Raw genomic sequence first — 17,177 nt, forward strand, 5'->3', positions numbered from 1 at the left:
GATGGGATGTGAAATGGTTTTTTTTTTGGATTACTCCACATCCTTTGCGTTTGGAAAAGTGGTAATGGGGAAACCAAACCAGTGAACAAAACAAGCTAAACAAGTATGTAAGGGCAATGTTATGTTGAAAATTAAAATACGAAAAGCTTTTATTTCTTTTTGGTTTACATTTTAAGCTTTTGTAAAAAATTCATAATTTATACGACGAATAACCGCCGTTCATAATCAAGAAAACCAAAATTTCATAAATGTATAAAATGAATCAATCTTTTATATTTTAGAGGAAAAAACATTCTTTTTATATTATTTTTAAAATCAACTTAATTGTTTATTTTGCAAACATTACGACTTATTAACGCAACATGTATGTAACCAACATAGTGAAAGTAAGATGAAAACGAGAGATATTCATTGGAATACTAAACGCTAGGCGCTGTAAACAAAAACACATGGCTCGAAATGTTCGGCACCGTATATATCGGTATCCTTTCCACTTCTCCGTTAACCATCAGCATACTTCACTAGACTGTATAACCGCCAGTAAGAGATTAGTTGTTTTTTTTCCTTATATCATGAAATACATTTCCTTCCTTCCTTCTCTATGTATAAAGCTGATGTCTGCCGTAGATGGTTCAACAGCCGCACGTATTCCGAACCTCAGCTGGTTGGATCAACTTTAAACGTTCATTTCAAATGCATAAAAACTGCCGCCAACCAACAGCCAATTTGAAAAAAAGTCCTCACCAAAAACGGTTGGGCCATGGAAGAGCTGCGTACGGGAAGGATGAAAAATCGGAAGCTCGTGGAAAACAAAGAACTGTTCCCGATTGCCACACTCTCTCACACGCACACACAGATGCAAACACTAATACAACCACATGGTACCAGCGCCCAATCCGATGGCAAGCGACAAACGGGAAGAAAAACTGCACAAACTGCCAACTGGGGACTGTCCCAGGTTATCATTTTGCTGCTCCATTCGCATCTCCAGTGAGTGTTCCGTGAGCTTGTAGCGCGAGGCGCAAGGATACCGTCGATAAAAGGCAAATGCCGCTGCCCTACTCAACAGCCAACCAAGAACCGAAGGCAAGCACTTTTTTTTTATTTGACTCCAGCAGTTCACTGACGGAAGCAAAATGGGGGGATGAAAAAATGTGACCATTTTTTCGACGCCCGCAGACAAACCGGTAACGCTTCTGTTCGTCAGATGATAGTTGAATTGGTTGGAAGTGGTTCACCGTTTGGTGTGGAAGTGGAGACAGAGAACCGAAATGGATTCATTGTGTGTTGAGTTCCCATTTTTTTTTGCTGCTGTTGCCTTCTAACAACAGAAGTTACCGGGAATGCGAAATGGTGGAAAACAAATTTGGCAACAAAAAAAAAGTCCAACTCTTATACCTAACGGTACTCTTTCGACAAGAAGATTTTAGGAACGAATTTTAGACACTTTTAAAATGATCAAGTGACAGTGTGTAGATCAAGTGTTTACACAACGATCAAATCGCTCTCTCTCTCTCGCGCGCGCATTCTTTGTGGAAAGTAATTTTACGCAACTTCATGACATCCACCCCCGGAACAGTTCCAAAATGCGCATTCCGTTTGCAATATCAACTCAACTCATCTTCCGCGCTTTGAACGAACGAACCAACGTGAATAAAATGACAATCGAAACTGGGTCGCTCGGGTAAACACACAGCATACAAACATGCTTCCCCATTCCGGCCGGCGGTAGGTACTTCTGTTCGTTTGCATTTACTGACCTTGAAAAGAGTCTAACCACCACCACCGCCACCTTCGCCGTCTGGTTCGCACTTCTCGCGCCATCACTTTGATTGTTCCGATCTTTTATGTTTTGGCATTACAATTCACCATTGCACAGACAGACGACGACGACTACGACGACGACGAATTCCAGTGAGCGATTGTTCTGTTTCGTTCATGCAAAACTTGCCTCGACAAAGGGACGAACCGAAAACCGTTGGAGCGTTGGCACAATAAACAAATACGATTCCTAAAACGAACCCGTACGGTGTTATTGGCTGTGTGGAAAGTATTTAAGATGGAAGGTTTTACTTTTTTTCGAAATTCCTTTCTTTGTTGGATGTGTTGTTCGTGTGTACTTATTGCCAAGGGCAAGGACGCCTACAACGGTGGTACCGTAATCGATACACATGAACTTCATAAAGGTACAACAGATTGCAAAAAAACATCATCATAACCTTTTTTTTGTTTTTATAAAACTGTTTTACGAAAAGTATTGTGCCCTTCAATAACATTCATATGCATAGATTCGAGCCGTATGTGTTTTATCAGAAGAAGATCAAGAAGAAAGGATGAAGGTTTATTGTTCAAATCGAAATTTACAAATGTTTAGATTAAAATAAAGAAATAAAATGGAGTCAATTGAATAATTACATGAAACCAGTAAAACCAATAAAACTTATTCCAATAAACCTAAAAAATCGTTCCTTTTTCTCTACCCTTTCCAGCGAAAGCTACTTTACACAGCGTGAAAATTATGATTTGTCTACACATAAATGTTTCAGATTGCTTTTGCCACTAAAAGAGAAGACGGTTCCCGAGAAAAAAGCTGTAATCGTGCAGAAGTGCCAATGCAACAGACGATTTCCCGGAACGTGTTGCCAGTTTCTCGCGAACCAGGTAAGCGATAAGCCTCACTTACTGGTAACAATTTATGTTGCCCAGGCGGATAGAAATGAAACGTGGCCACGGCTCGTCGTCAAACAACAATTTCACGAATGCTTGCGTGCGACGACGCGCGCGCTTGTCGTGTTGTCGAACTTCAGTGAAAACACATTTCCTTTCGGTTGTTTTTGACCGTCAACTCGTTCGTAGCCAACCCTGCTGCTGCTGGGAAGGATTATTATATCGTACGGTGCAATATGAGGCGGGCGTACTTTTTCAGACTGTTCAGGCGGACAAACAATCTGTTGCCCACCAAATATCGGTGGCCTTGGGCGGGATGAAGATGCATGAATGTTTGCTTGAAGGCATCGTTTGAAGTAAGTGTGAAGCCGACCGCCACGAATTAGGGGGTTAGAAAAGTTTCCAATACATTTGATGTACTTTTAAGAATGATCAAAAGATTTGTTTAGTGCTTAAAATAATCACAAGAAAAATGAATAGAAATGTACTCACAGTTACAAGAGGCATCAGGCGTCTCCATGTTGAGAACAAAAATTTTATTTATATCTCAGCATAAAACCCTACCAGTAGAATACATTACTGTACATAATTGATATTATTATAATATGGTTTGTTTTTCGTCTATCAATAAAACTGAAACCTAAAACATACGGGCTGGTCGTTCTAACGCAAATAAAAAAGGCTTAAACCTTGTTAATGATCGCTGTCACGTGTTCAATAAATTCATTCATCAATTCATCCACGAACCGAGCGGATAGGTCAGCGGATGTGTTTCCTTGGTACATTCTACGTGGCCCATCAAAAAGGCAAGAAAATCACAGCCGATCACCTTCGCTTGACCAATTAGAACGTCAAACGTCGAAATCAAAAAGCAGTGGAAAAATGTTTGTCTTTTCAAAAATGACACCAAGAAGGACAGTGTAAAACGGACACGAAGGAGCATGGGAACCAAGATTAATTTACTGTACAGCTCAGCAAAACTTTTCTTGGCTCGCTATCGACCGTTGTCAACGTTGCGCAATGCTGCAATTTCAAAACAACAAAAACGATCCTCCTAAAGATCCCTTTGTTGCTGTTAGACTCTTTTTTTCTTCATCTCAATTATATCCGCCCTTAGCCGTTCGATCGGCAGGCACGCACCTTATGGGGCAATGATGTGGAAGGGCTACCAACCAGGAAAGAGAGAGAAAAAAAACATTCTTCACTTGAACATCGTTTGAAAGGTAAAACTTTGGTGCTTGTTAGCAATTGCTTTCGGTTTCGTTAGATGCTTTTTTCTACATTTTACATTTCTCACCAATATTCCCGACGACGTTCGCTGTCCAGCATCGAAGACTTTATATGGTGCACACTAAACATACTCTCCAGGCGAAGGAAAAAATCAACACGAAAATGAATCTCGTAACATTCACACACAGGATCTCATCCGATAAACATCACCATCGGTCGAAAGCATAAGACAATATGTAAGGGGCTTTTGTCGTTAAAGCACATAGAGAAGAAAAAAATTCTCCGAAAAATCCGAATTGATTGATTGATAGACAGCTGAAGTCGAGCGCGGTGAAGTTCCCGCGCAAAGCGAACTCATTTCGAGTACCGAACACTATGCAACCAAACGAACAAAAAAGGGGAATTTTCGAACTTTGGAAGTACCAAACGCAACTGACTTTGTTTAAGGTTCGAAAAAAGAATTAGTCATTCGTAATATTAATTCACAAAAGTTTCCGTAATTTATCGCACATTAATATCAATTGAATCAATGGAATTGAAGTCCGTAATTAATCTTATGAAAAGAGTCATTCATATGAATCTTCAGTGAAGAGTCATTGAACTCATAAGTCGACTCTTAAAAGATTCATAAATCCTCACAGATTCATGAATCTTCATAGAATCATGTATTCTTAAAGATTCATGAATCCTCAAAAAACGATTAGTTTTTCAAACAAGGCTTAAAATGGCAAACTAAGACCTCTTGTTTGCAATAACAGAAGAAAACATAATCCAAGTACTGCAAACATTCGACTATGAAGAGCAATTGAGCCGAATTTTGTTTTCTTACAGCTTATTTCTTTGTGGCACTATAACATCAAGAGATCTGGTACTGCCTTTTCTGTCTTTCATTGACTTTATTTGTGATAGCGAGCTAGACCTGCGCACGGGGATCTCAATCTGTAAAAATTGACGAATCTTCAGAATAGATCTACATATGTCTAGAGATTTACAATAATTCATTCAGTTCAAAGATTCATGAATCTGAATTGCGCCCAATGAATCTAAATCTGGATCTGGATTCACCTAACACTAATTTCAACAATATATTTCTTAGATTACCAAACACCAAAATACACTCCTCAAAGCATGACATTTTAAAGGCCTTGTATCGCTTAAAATATTACTAAAAAAAACTTTCTTGTATGACCCTCTCTAGCTGGCCTTTTCCCAACCGGATATCGTTGAGAGTCGGTTTTTTTTCTTCACTCAACAAATGCAACAAGCTATTAGTCCCGCGTGCCTTTTTTTCACCACCACTCATGAAACCGTGCGCAGTAATTATTCAAACAGGACAAACCTTCACCGCCAGCAGCTCGACGCACCGACGCAACTTCACATCCTTTCAAGTAGTCACAAAGTCTTCAACTGAACTTTACGCACACTGTGGTACAAGCGCAACAACAACAGCAGTAAAAAAATGTTAAAGCACAAGTAAAATATGAGCGTAAATTAAAACAAAAAAAAAAGGTACCAGGATATACCGATCCACTCGGGGTGAAAATTTTTAATGTTTAATATTTAATTAGCGTACAACTTTTTTTTCTGTTGCTTTCATTTTGCAGGCGATCTATTCACTACGCATTCTTCAAAGGGATAATTTCTTTTGCTTTGAAGGCGTGTATATGTTTTTTTTCTTCTTTAAGTATCCTTCGTTTCCATCGCAATTGCAGCATTAATCATTGCCAACGGCATCAAACGGTACCTTCGTCACTGATTCAACGAATAACGGGCGAAAATGGAAAAGTTGTTAGGGTAGTAAATAAAGATAGTAACATTTTCTTATCCTCTATTGATTGTAGCTTTTCCGTTGAGATGTACCGTATAGATCGTGTCCTGCGAGACACATTGACATGTTGTGGAAATATTTTTGTAATAAATTATTATTGATTGAACGAAATTATTTTCTTTTTGGTTCAATCTTTGAATATTTATTTGAGAGCTAAAGTAATTTAAAAGCAAGTTTGCAAAATACTTCCCAAAAAAAACTTACATAACTTTTCATCTTCAACTTTCCAAACCTTCCGCCCGGATAATTTTGGCAAAGTATTTATCTCGTCTATATCCCGCTTTTCTCTTTTTATTCTTTTACAGCGCGCTGTCGTTCTAATCTCATCGCTTCAGTGGCTAAAGAATTCTGCACTTAAAAACTACCAGACAAAACGCTAGAAGATAATTTACGATCATCACAGGAGCTCCCGTGTTTTTTTTTTCTTGAGCCCTCTATACCGCCATGGGCCAAAGAACCGTTCCCGATCGAACAGAGTTAGGCAGAGAAAAAGCATCCTCCGACTCGACATTCTTCCCATCCATTCTGGTGGACATTTTTGGGAAGAAACCGTTGTGCGATTAATGCAACCCTTCGGGATGGAAAGCGATGAGCAACCGGCTAGTGTTGCAGCAGCGTTTGGGCTTTACGAGGGATAAAGAGCTGCGCGAAGAGGACTCCTGATGAGCTGATACTCCCTCCCCTCGGTTTCCCGTTTCTCTAGAATGGTGGAAAAGTTTTTTTCCAACATCCCATTGGTTTGCGGATTTTGTTCAGCCTTTCAGAAGAATCGTGCAGAACGGAATGGGAAAGGCGATTGGGAAACGCAAAAAAAATCAAGGAATGCCAAGCAGACAGCTAAACTTTACCATTCCGTGCAGCAGGACAGACATCGATAGTTGCTACAAAAGTGTGTGTGTGTGTGTGTGTGTAGCACAAGTTGAGAGTTCAAAAAAAGGAAGAAAAAATCCGAAAAGAACCGGCATCGTGTCTCGAGCGGATGAAGAAAGGAAGAGAAATTACACTCACTTCGTACGTCTACCGCCTTCGATCCTGCCGGCAATCTCGTTTGTTCGGAGTTCGTTCGGCAACCGACACAGCGTCTTTCATCGTTAGATGCCCCAAAAACCGACCAAATCTGCTATCCACGCGGTGCTCTAGTTTTTATTTACACGCGACACACCGTCGGAGACGACTGCTCCTAGGTTCGTTTGGCCACCAAGTGCAATGAAACCGAACGTGCGGTAGACCAGGCTGGCGGATGCTCAAACTACCCCGTCTTGATGGGCCACCAGTAGAAGCGTAACACACATACACACAAACCAGTGAGCTCTCGCTGCCATAGCCATATTTGAATTCCTTCCGTGTCTGGATCTCGTATTCTCTCCTTGGTGGCGGCAAGTTTTTCTACCGTGTCATGCTCACATTCCCATAAGAATGGAATATCCTTTTTTTGTTGTTGCGCCTTTTGCGCTTATTTCCTTCGTTTGCCTCTTCGTTTAACCATTTGTTGAAATGGGAGTTTATCTTTTTTTTTTTTTTTGCTTGGCCGCTAATGTTGTTGTTGTTGCTAACTTTCCTACAACTTATACATAGAGCTTTCGAAGCGATGTTTCGTTTTTTTTTTGGTAATCGCGTTTTTGTCCTATATTTTCATTGCGTCCCGCTCCATTTCGCTACCATTGGGAGGACCCAGAATGGAGGGGTTAGTGCCCGTCGGTCGGTATCCGTGTATCTTTCTCATGGCCTTCCTACCTTGACCTCTATCGTCGCTTAAAGGAGAGTCGCGTTTGGTTCAATCTCACTAACACTCACGTGCAGAATAGTATCCAGCTCGATGTTTAGTCGTTGCTCACTATACCGAAGGACATTGATTCTAGTTCTCCATTTGAAGTAGTATACGGTGTATTAAAAACCAAATGAAGCAAATATGCGTTTTTCACACTTTTTGTAGCTTCTCCCTGTGGAAAGACCAACTCAAACACGGAGTTGTGTTTCAAGCAGAACGAACAGCACGTCGAAAAAATCTCAGTTGCATCATCGCGTTCCATTCACCCCGTTTCCTGCATTGGCTTACGTTATTCAATTCTCTACGGAAAACTTAACCAGTAAAAAGAACCTGGAAAAACTAGACAGGAAGTTCCATAATGTGTCTAGTGACAAGAGTTAAAAAATACTTAATTTATTGTAAAGATTCAGTTCCAATTTCAGGGTATTAAAGAATATTCTTTGTCTCCATCAATGGCTTAGAAACGATTGTAACAAATGTTAAGCTCATGTAAAGGAATTCTTTCGCCCAACCTTTTTTGTTTTTGGGTGCTACTGTGCACCGTCATCGTCCTGTCAGCGTCATCAACATCTGTCAAAAGTTTCGTTCATTCGCTTTCCTGCATCGTCATCAGTAGGTGAGGGCAAGTATACCTCCCATTGAGAGTACCGTCTCGTTAAAGAGCCTCTCAGGCACGGACAATATTTTCTACTAATGTGCCACCCTACTTGCCGAAACTTGACGTGACTGAAGAGTAGTCTATGCATGAAATCTTCAAGAAGAAAAACAGGTGAATGATATTTAAGCATCTAATTTATGTTTGGAATATTTTTATGTTTAAGAAAATGATTTTCGGTAAACCAATGTTTAAATTTTCTGTTCATGTACTAATTTACGACCCAGATTTGTTTTGGACTATCGTACGTTTATGTGAAGCACCAGGTGTCTCCATTGGCTTCGAGGTACATTATCAAACATCGAATATAATACATTCAAAAAATAATGTTTCCTTTACATCTTAACTACCCCTTCTCGATGGTTTTAATATCACGATCGGCTGCGGGTGGACAAGCCATTTTGAAACTCTTTATTCTCCCTTCCCAAACTAGCACCAGAATTCCACCAACGAAAAAGTATACTTTATCACATCTTACGCATCTTAATCCTGCCTTGCGGCAGTCCTGCGTTCGATGCCTCCTCGTCAGCAAGCAGAGGCTTCACGTCGAATCAGCCTCTTCTGGCGCGACAAAGTGCCGACCTTTTTGCTTTGGTTCACCGCCACCGACCAATATGACTGCAACGGGATGCTGCTGCTATAGTGGCAAGCGACGAAAGCAAAGCAAAATCAATTTTAACTTTTTTCGCTAACTTAGGATATTATTTCCCTTCCCTTTTTGCCGTATTGGGGTTTGGATCCGTGCAGGGTGGTGGCCGCGAACTGTGGGTGCGCGTACACACACACACACACAGAACATCTTTTCGCAAAAAAAGCGAGTGTATTGGCAGGCGACATGAGCCCTTCGTTAAAAAGGGAGGTAACACACCGGTTTATGCCACCTGTCGAGAAGTTGCAGCAGTAGAAGTTATTTATTTTGCAGCTCAACACGATGGGTTCAGTGAAGAATTTCCTCCGGCCAAAAAGGGCTCAGATAAGGTGAAAATTGCACAAAAAAATTATATATACCGACAAGGAATTACAACGAGCGTAGGAGAGCCCGTTGGACGCATTTGATAGCTTCATTTTTTAAGGAATAAATAATAAATTCTTCCTCTAGTGCAATCCCGAAATAAATGTGGTTAATGACACTTTTCTTACTTTTAACGTAAACTTTCCATTTCTTTTCATGTCCACATTTGTCTGTTTTTCATCCCAATTTTCCCGTTCACGGCTAATTGCGGCACCTTGTTCACATTAATGCACCATCAGAACACGTCATAAGCTGGTACACATCCTTTGGATGGATTTTCTTTTTCCCTCTTACCATGTACACCCCACTTCAACTATGTGTATGAAAACTCATTTCATTTAAAGTTTTCCTATGCACTTCTTTACGGGCGGGAGGGGATTCGTACAAAAACTGCCAAATAAAAAAAACACGCTGTCCCTGCTGTTGTTGAAGCAGCAGTGCTCGTGCTGGAGCCGCACAAAATGCGGACACTTCCTGCTGATCGAGTTGGCACAAGCAGTGGGGAACTTTACCAAACCACGCCAACGGAACGCAAAAGAAGCGCAACATAGAAAAATGGAAACTTAAATGGCACCCAAAAACTTGCCCCCCCCCCCCCCCCGGAACTGCCGCGCGTTGCAGATTGGAGATAGACATAACCGTCCGGCGGCTTTTGCTCGCTATGGCGGGAGTTGGTCTCTTTCAAGTTTTCCTGTTCCTGGTTCGGTTTCATCATCGTCCTTGGTTGATCCCATCCAACAACGGCGCGGTGTTGGAGCTTGTTGGAGTATGGCTCAATGTTGCGAGAAAAAAAACACGCACACACACACACTCTCTCGGGAGCCGTTTGTGTAGCCGTCAGGAAGAGCTGTTCGCGTACACCGCCAAAAACCCTCTACAACTCCTTTATGACTCTCTGTGACACCTCGCGCTTATTTTTTGTTTCTTCCGTCAATCCTTCTCTTTCACTATTGGATGCTGCTACCCGTAGCTACCGAAGAGCCTTAACTTCACAAACTCCTGCTCCGGTTTCATCATTCGCCGGGAGCTTTTCTGCCTCCATCTACTATCGAGGCTACGAGGAAAAACGCATAGGAAAAGAATTTTAAAACGCACTCATACACACACACACAAGGGACAAAAAAAATCTCTTCACATCAACGGCAGCAAAGGCTGATGTTTTCGCTATATTTTTTCACCTCTGTTTTCAGTTCCTTTGATACCGTCAACACAGTTCGCAGTAGAATTGCAGTAGCAACGCGAATGAATTTGAGGGAGCTATGAAAGTTTCTTTTATTTTTATACCCTCCATCACTTTCATTTCAAACAGCTTTGCCGCAACTTTTTTCACATAATTCTTTTGTTTTTTTTTGTTTTGGTATGCAACGCAGACATCGATTGGGCGCGTTAGTTCTCGGTTTGAAATCCGGCGCATTTTCGGCAACCAATACCGTTGGCGTTCGAGACTGACCAAAATAATCGACAAATCGGTTGTATATGATAAGGCTGCAGTTTACGGTAAAGTACCGTACATTTCGTGTAAATTATAATTTTTTAAGGAGAAATAGCACAAATAAAAAATAAATATGTCCCGATCAACATCATCTTATGCAGCGTTATATTGAAAGTATGAGTTAACATTTTATTGACTTAATAATATTCTATAAAAATAGTGCTGCGTGCGGCCAACTTTTCATTACGAGGACAAAAAAATCATTATTATAAAAAAAACCTCGCAAACCAGACACATTTACCCGAAGAAGTAAATAGCACACCGTGGAAACGCTGCGTATGAGAATGTGAGAAAAAAAGGGACAACTCCAGATGAAGGGCTCGCGGACTCGCAGTGGCCAGCGTAATACGGATGCACGGGTTTGGACCTGAGAAGAATGGACCGTACGCTGGGATTCGCGAATCGGACGGCCGAAAGTTGAATGTGCGCGCGAATTCTCGTTTATTCTTTTGTTCCAAACTTTCCATTCCATTCCTCTTTTTTTTGGGAAACTGCCTTTTTTGTGCAACTTCTGGGTGTTCTTTTTCTCCCCCCGCTTGCCTCCGAAGCTTTGCGCTCCCCATGATCGTACACTATATCCTTATCCCTTGGTCATCTTTCGGTACTTTTTGCAACTACGACGGCGATTTCTCATCAGCTCCCCGCCCAAACCCCTAATGTACTCGGGCAATCCTCTATGATCGTTACCGTGTCGGCCGTGTACTAGGGTTGTATAATTTCGCGCAGTTCGCTTTTAACGAAAAATTCCCCCATCGAAAGTGGTTAAAGTTGGGAACCGGACGGGGCAAAAAAAAGCTTTCTAGTGGCTAGAATGGAACGGACGGAAAAATGAAGAGGAGCTCTTCTCAACACGATGTGGCATTGAAGAGGAAGGGCCCACAAAATGGCTCGATTTGGGGCTGCAGCAGGATGCTAGTTGCACATTTTATCGCAGTGAACGCGAGCAAATAAAAGAAACTGTCCACTCAAAGGATATCATCAGTGGAAACGTTCAAGCAAGTTTGAAAAAAAAGAAGTTTTCTGGAAATGATGGTTTCACAAACTGTTTCATGTCCCGTTAATGGTAGTTACGTTTATGGCAGGAATTGTTAAAATATTTATTTCTTTTTAATGATAAACTTAAAAATGCTACATATCTAACACTAACGGTCTTTTTGAACATATTTTCCAAAAAAATTATTTTTTTTGTATAGTTTTTAATAAGTCTATCATTCGTGTTAAATATTGATTAGCATACATAACAACAAATTCTCTGAACTGCTCGCACCAATCAACAATGAGAAAAGACCGGTTGACTGCAATATTGAGTTTTGCATATTTTTCTGCCAGCGGCAGTTGCTATGTACCTATTTGCAATGCGTGTGCAATAAAATCAGAACATTTTTATTTTAATTAAAAAAAACCAGCATATTTAAGCGAATGCAACCGAGGGGAAAAAAATACGAAACCAGTTGAGGTTTAGCAAAACATGAGCTGATTATGTAGGCGTTAGTTAGTGAGGATGTCAACCACAGTAAACCAAATCTATTTACGTACGCATACATGCACCCATGTACTCGGTTGAGCCTGTTTTCGCACCGCAACGTACCTCATTTACTACTACACATCCTGTCACAAAATTGACCCACCATACCACACCACACCAAGGCACAAAAGGGTTAGCAAAATTCATCACAATAGTAAAAAAAGGACGATGTTACCACAATACATAACAAATCGTTCTACCACGTTATGTTCCCGCTGGACAATGTCATGGGAAAAGGTGAGCAATGCAGTGCTCCGACAACTACAATAAAAAATGTTGATGATTTTAATTTCAAAAAAAGGTAATATTAAATTTCAAAATACATCTCTATTTCATGGACTGATAAAAACAAAACCATATCGGCATCGCATAAAACATTTTACCACACAAGAATTAAAAGTTCATACACGCTGAATATTGTATCGATTTGTGGTTTTTTCTTTCTCTTTGTCTGCATGCGTTTAGTTGCGATATGTTGTCGGTTGATCGTGTACAGATTTATCAAAGAATGGATTCCAATGTTGCTTGCAATGGAAATGTTGTTTCGATCGAAACAAAATTGTGGTTAAAGTCGAATTTAACATTTATAAAGGATATGTTACATATTTCTGAGTCGATTAACGCTTTTATATAAACGAAACTATTTTTCTAACGAATGTAAAACATAAATTCCCCCGACTTCAGACAACAATATCATTAGAATTAGTAACAAAAGTTCCCTATTCCGAAGTGACATTGGATGATAGAGTTAAAACACCTTTTTGATGAACGAATAGTGACATTTATTCGTGTTCGTTGTCTATTGTATTTTGCTCCAGTCAGTTAACCGTTCTCAATCTCGCACGTTTACGTGATTCGCTCCACCGGTGACTCTTAAATTCGTGATTTGAATTTGTTTCATGACTGGAGTACGGTCTATACGTTTCTATCAGGTTCGTTTTTTTACTCTCACACATATATCGGTTTTAAAATGGTAAGGTTTCCTACTTTTTGTTCTCCTTTTTCGTCACAGTTCTCGATTGTGAGCCAGACAGTTTCGAGCGGAAGGATTGAAGCTCGCACAAAGATTGATAACGAGTGTGTGAAGGACATAGGAGCAGCAAATGATATAACAAGGGTAAGAAAAAAAGAACAAAAAACCAGCTAATAGATAGCAGCATAACGGGAAGAAAAACTCGGTATAACGGATGTGCCGATCTAAAGTTTGCACTTGCTCAAATATGCACGAAATGAAAAACCTCAACCAACACAGAGGGGGCCGTGGATGAGCCGTGCTTTTCCTCTACCAAATACATCCGACCACATATACATACACTCATCAATCCGATCCAGGATCACAATTCATAACCTAACCAAACCAAGCCCCACTCGGTCCGGAACCAGTGCCAGTGTGAAAAGAGTTTAGTATACGAATAAAAAAAAATTGCTCACATCCTAACCAATGGCAACAGCCAAATGATGACCACAACACACCGATTTTGCCTTTTACCCCCGTTTTCCCGGTACAACCACTGGTCCACGATCTGGTCGGTGTGTTGGTGCAAAAGCTCCTTCCCTTCCAACCTTACCGGAATTGGCAAGGATAGGGAAATGGTCCAGAATGGTAGGACGGAAGCAAAATGGGAGAAAAAAAAATCATCCAACCACCACCACTTCCATGTCACAGCACCGCACAACGACTAGGGCAGTGTTTTAGTGCGTGTCCCGTGCGTGAATAACGTAGCGGCAGGTATAACAGATACCTCGTTGGTAGTGATTGTGTAAACCGATAGAGGCACAAATTGCATAGCACTATATGCGATAGCGAGATGTGGATTTTTTATCCTCCATACCGATGGCCCAAAGCACAACCCGGATAATGAAACTAGAAAGACTCATCGGGAATAAGGTACGAAAAAAAAGCGACCCAACCGTCGGAAAACGGAGGCTTGGGGTGGGGAAAAGCATTGGAAAGGGTTGTGGATGAACTGAGCGGTGTGGTAGGACATGACACAAAAAATCCCATACACACACTAATACACACGTAATAAATTTAATCACGTTTTCTACTTTGTTCCCGTCAAACATTATTCTTACTATTCCTGGAAGCGGGGGATATTTACTATTTTTTAGCACTTGTATGTGATAGACAAGTTTTTTTTTTGCTGCTTTGGTTTTTGGTTTTGCTATTATTTTTATACACTGCACCGGTTTATGTTGTGTCATCACAGAGCAGGTGTCATAGATGTATAAAGTGGCGAATTAAACATCATCAGTGATGAAACGCTCGACGGAAACTTTACAAAACTTGCTAACGAAGCCATTTTGTGCATTTAAATATTGACATATTTTAAGATAACATTCTATTGATTCAATATCGAATACTACATTATAATCTTTGTACAAAGTACATCTGTATTATAATATTGGTACAAAGTAAAGGAGGCGTACTTGAATAATGAAATAGTTAAAGAGATTGATCAAAATAATCAAATTTTAGTTAAGTTTTCCTTTTTTTATAAATAGCCATGAATAAATCCAACTGATTAATTTGATTGAATATTAAATGATTGAAAAATATTGAAATAATTTAAACGTCAAAAAACCCCAAAAAAGTATCCATATGATATGAATTTCAGATAATCCTTTTTTATATTATTTAAAAGACTCATTAAACTTAATCTTACTATATCTTTATCTTACTCATTCCACTATTCCACTTTATAACTTACCTCACAAACAGCTGTTCTTGATTATTTACTCGCCAGGACACTACGGTTGCACCTGCAATTGAATTGAAAGAATGTTTTAATAAAAAAGATCTCAAATAGAAACAAAACCAACACAATGCCATATTATAAAGTGTAATCACAAATGTTTGCCACATTCCTAATGCTGGCAGTCATCATTAACGGAAACAACGAAAACGCCTTTCTAACGTCATACGGAAGTCTTCGTGTAGAAAAAAAAACAAACAAAATGCCGACAACTTCCAGGCGTGTGGGATCAAACGTTTCCTCTTGCGATGGAGAATTCGGTAACATGGCAAAAGTGTCGAACATTGAAAGGACGGAAGGTCTGTTCATAATTATTTCATTGATCGTTTCAAGTAGGCGAGACGTTACGATGCATTCCACACATTCCGTTGCAAGTTGCAATTAATCGAAATACATCCATCGTGGTACATTTAGAAGAAAACAATAATTAACACATTACATTTTTGTTCAAAGTTTGAAGGAATTATTTTTTTATCTTATCCCGTTAGAATTTTAATCATTTCATTCCTTTTTATATATTTTTTTTATGTTGTTTTATACCTCTCGTATCATATAAGGAACAAAACATAAGAAATAAATTCGATAAAACGGGATAATAAATAAGTATTATTAAAAATAATAAAAACAAAATTTTGTTGTTAACAATAGAAGAACAAAAGGTACATAAAAGTATATTATTTTTTAATTAAATATATCAAACATTTTACTTCTAACCGAGCAAAAAAAATAAACATTTTAAAAACTATTGTCAAACACTTTGAATAATTCATAATAATGTACGATTATTTAAAGCTTCATTCAGCAAGATTATAATTTTTGGAGGACTTTTAGCGTACGATATTAATGAACTTTTACTTTACCTTTTTTTATAAACCACAGTTTTTCACTATAAAGTGTATAAAATACATTTAGAGAAATTTTTGCGTCCAAAGCATATTTATATTAAATTCTTTCTAGTTCCAATATTATTCGTTTTTCGTATTTTAAGAGCCAAGTTTTAGGTTTGAACGACCACGGTCCAGATGAGAGTTTAATCTGGAACTGTCTTGCGGTTTATTCGTTCGCCACAGTACAATTGGGGTAGTACTGTGCAGAAATATACAATTTGGGGTAGTCTTTACTGCTTCACTTCTTTATTTGACGTAGGATCTGCTTTTATGTACGCGAATTGCGTTAGGCGAAATGATAACTTGTTCGTTCTGAATCTGAATCTTTTTATTCTTCATGCTTTACATGCTTTAGAGACATTGCTTTACATGAGTTTATTATTAAATTCTAGCTTAGAGTTCGTTTACGCATACTTAGATAAATACTTAGCAGACATTACTCCTTTGAAGATCGTGCTTTTAATAAATGGAATAAATTGTACTAAATTTGGAAGGATTGTGAATATACTAAGCTTAGTCTGCAACTACAGAACAGTTCATATTAAATGCGCAATGTACGTTTTGAATTAACTTTTTTCAACTGCTTAAATTGCACAACATAAAAAGGAAATAACCGAACTAAACGTGTTCAACAATATAAACACCCGACGGATGAATAAACCACCAAAAAAAATAAGCCAAACCAACACATCATTTCGTTCCGTTTATTGTGACGTTTTTTTTTCTCTCTCTCTCTCTCTTGTCCGATCTTTACCCACCATCAAGACAGCATAACATACTTCTCCACGATGACCCCAACATTTTTATAGTTTTTTTTTCTTTCTTAAGTTAAAAAACTTTTTCATCCAAAAGGAAGAAGAAGCGGGGAAGTAAGTACCAGCCCAAGAGACCTCAAACGACCTTCAACAAATTTTTACTCATTCGTAAAACGTGCCCGAAGCCACACGTTTTGCGTTAGACAAGTATCCGGTAAAGTGCTTGCCAAAGTAAGTGATGAAGGTAATGATGGTCTGAGGCGAATCGTAAAAAACGAAACAAAAAAAAACGAAACACCAATCGAAACGAAACGATGCGATGATAATTTCTGTATGCCGCTCGTCAAGCTCGGAATGTTTTTGGGGTTATGCATGGATGCACCATGAAGTTAGAAGTGCAATTTTTGGCCACGATTTGCGACCGAAAATCGTAGCCCCACATATATCATCGGCATGTTGTGTAAGATCTGTACAAATTTACCAATCGTAAATATTGTGATATTTGTTTGCTAAAACACTTGTCGGAAATGCGATGTACTAGAAGTTGTTGTTTTCCTAACTACCTAACACCTTCGGCACCCCTAACTAAATGGGCATCGCAC

General features: G+C 39.3%; 1 protein-coding gene across 3 annotated transcripts in view; it reads right to left on the reverse strand.

The window, feature by feature from the left end:
- The window catches only part of LOC125765599 (uncharacterized), a 40,062-nt gene that overhangs the window by 11,285 nt on the left and 11,600 nt on the right, over positions 1 to 17,177 (reverse strand). For all 3 annotated transcript variants that reach the window (XM_049430928.1, XM_049430927.1, XM_049430926.1), the window contains exon 3: positions 14,889 to 14,940. In XM_049430928.1, the coding sequence (XP_049286885.1) occupies positions 14,889 to 14,940 (52 nt within the window). The remainder of the gene's footprint in view (positions 1 to 14,888; positions 14,941 to 17,177) is intronic.

Source organism: Anopheles funestus, chromosome 2RL (genome assembly GCF_943734845.2).
Source record: "Anopheles funestus chromosome 2RL, idAnoFuneDA-416_04, whole genome shotgun sequence".
NCBI classification, from domain to species: Eukaryota; Metazoa; Arthropoda; class Insecta; order Diptera; family Culicidae; genus Anopheles; species Anopheles funestus.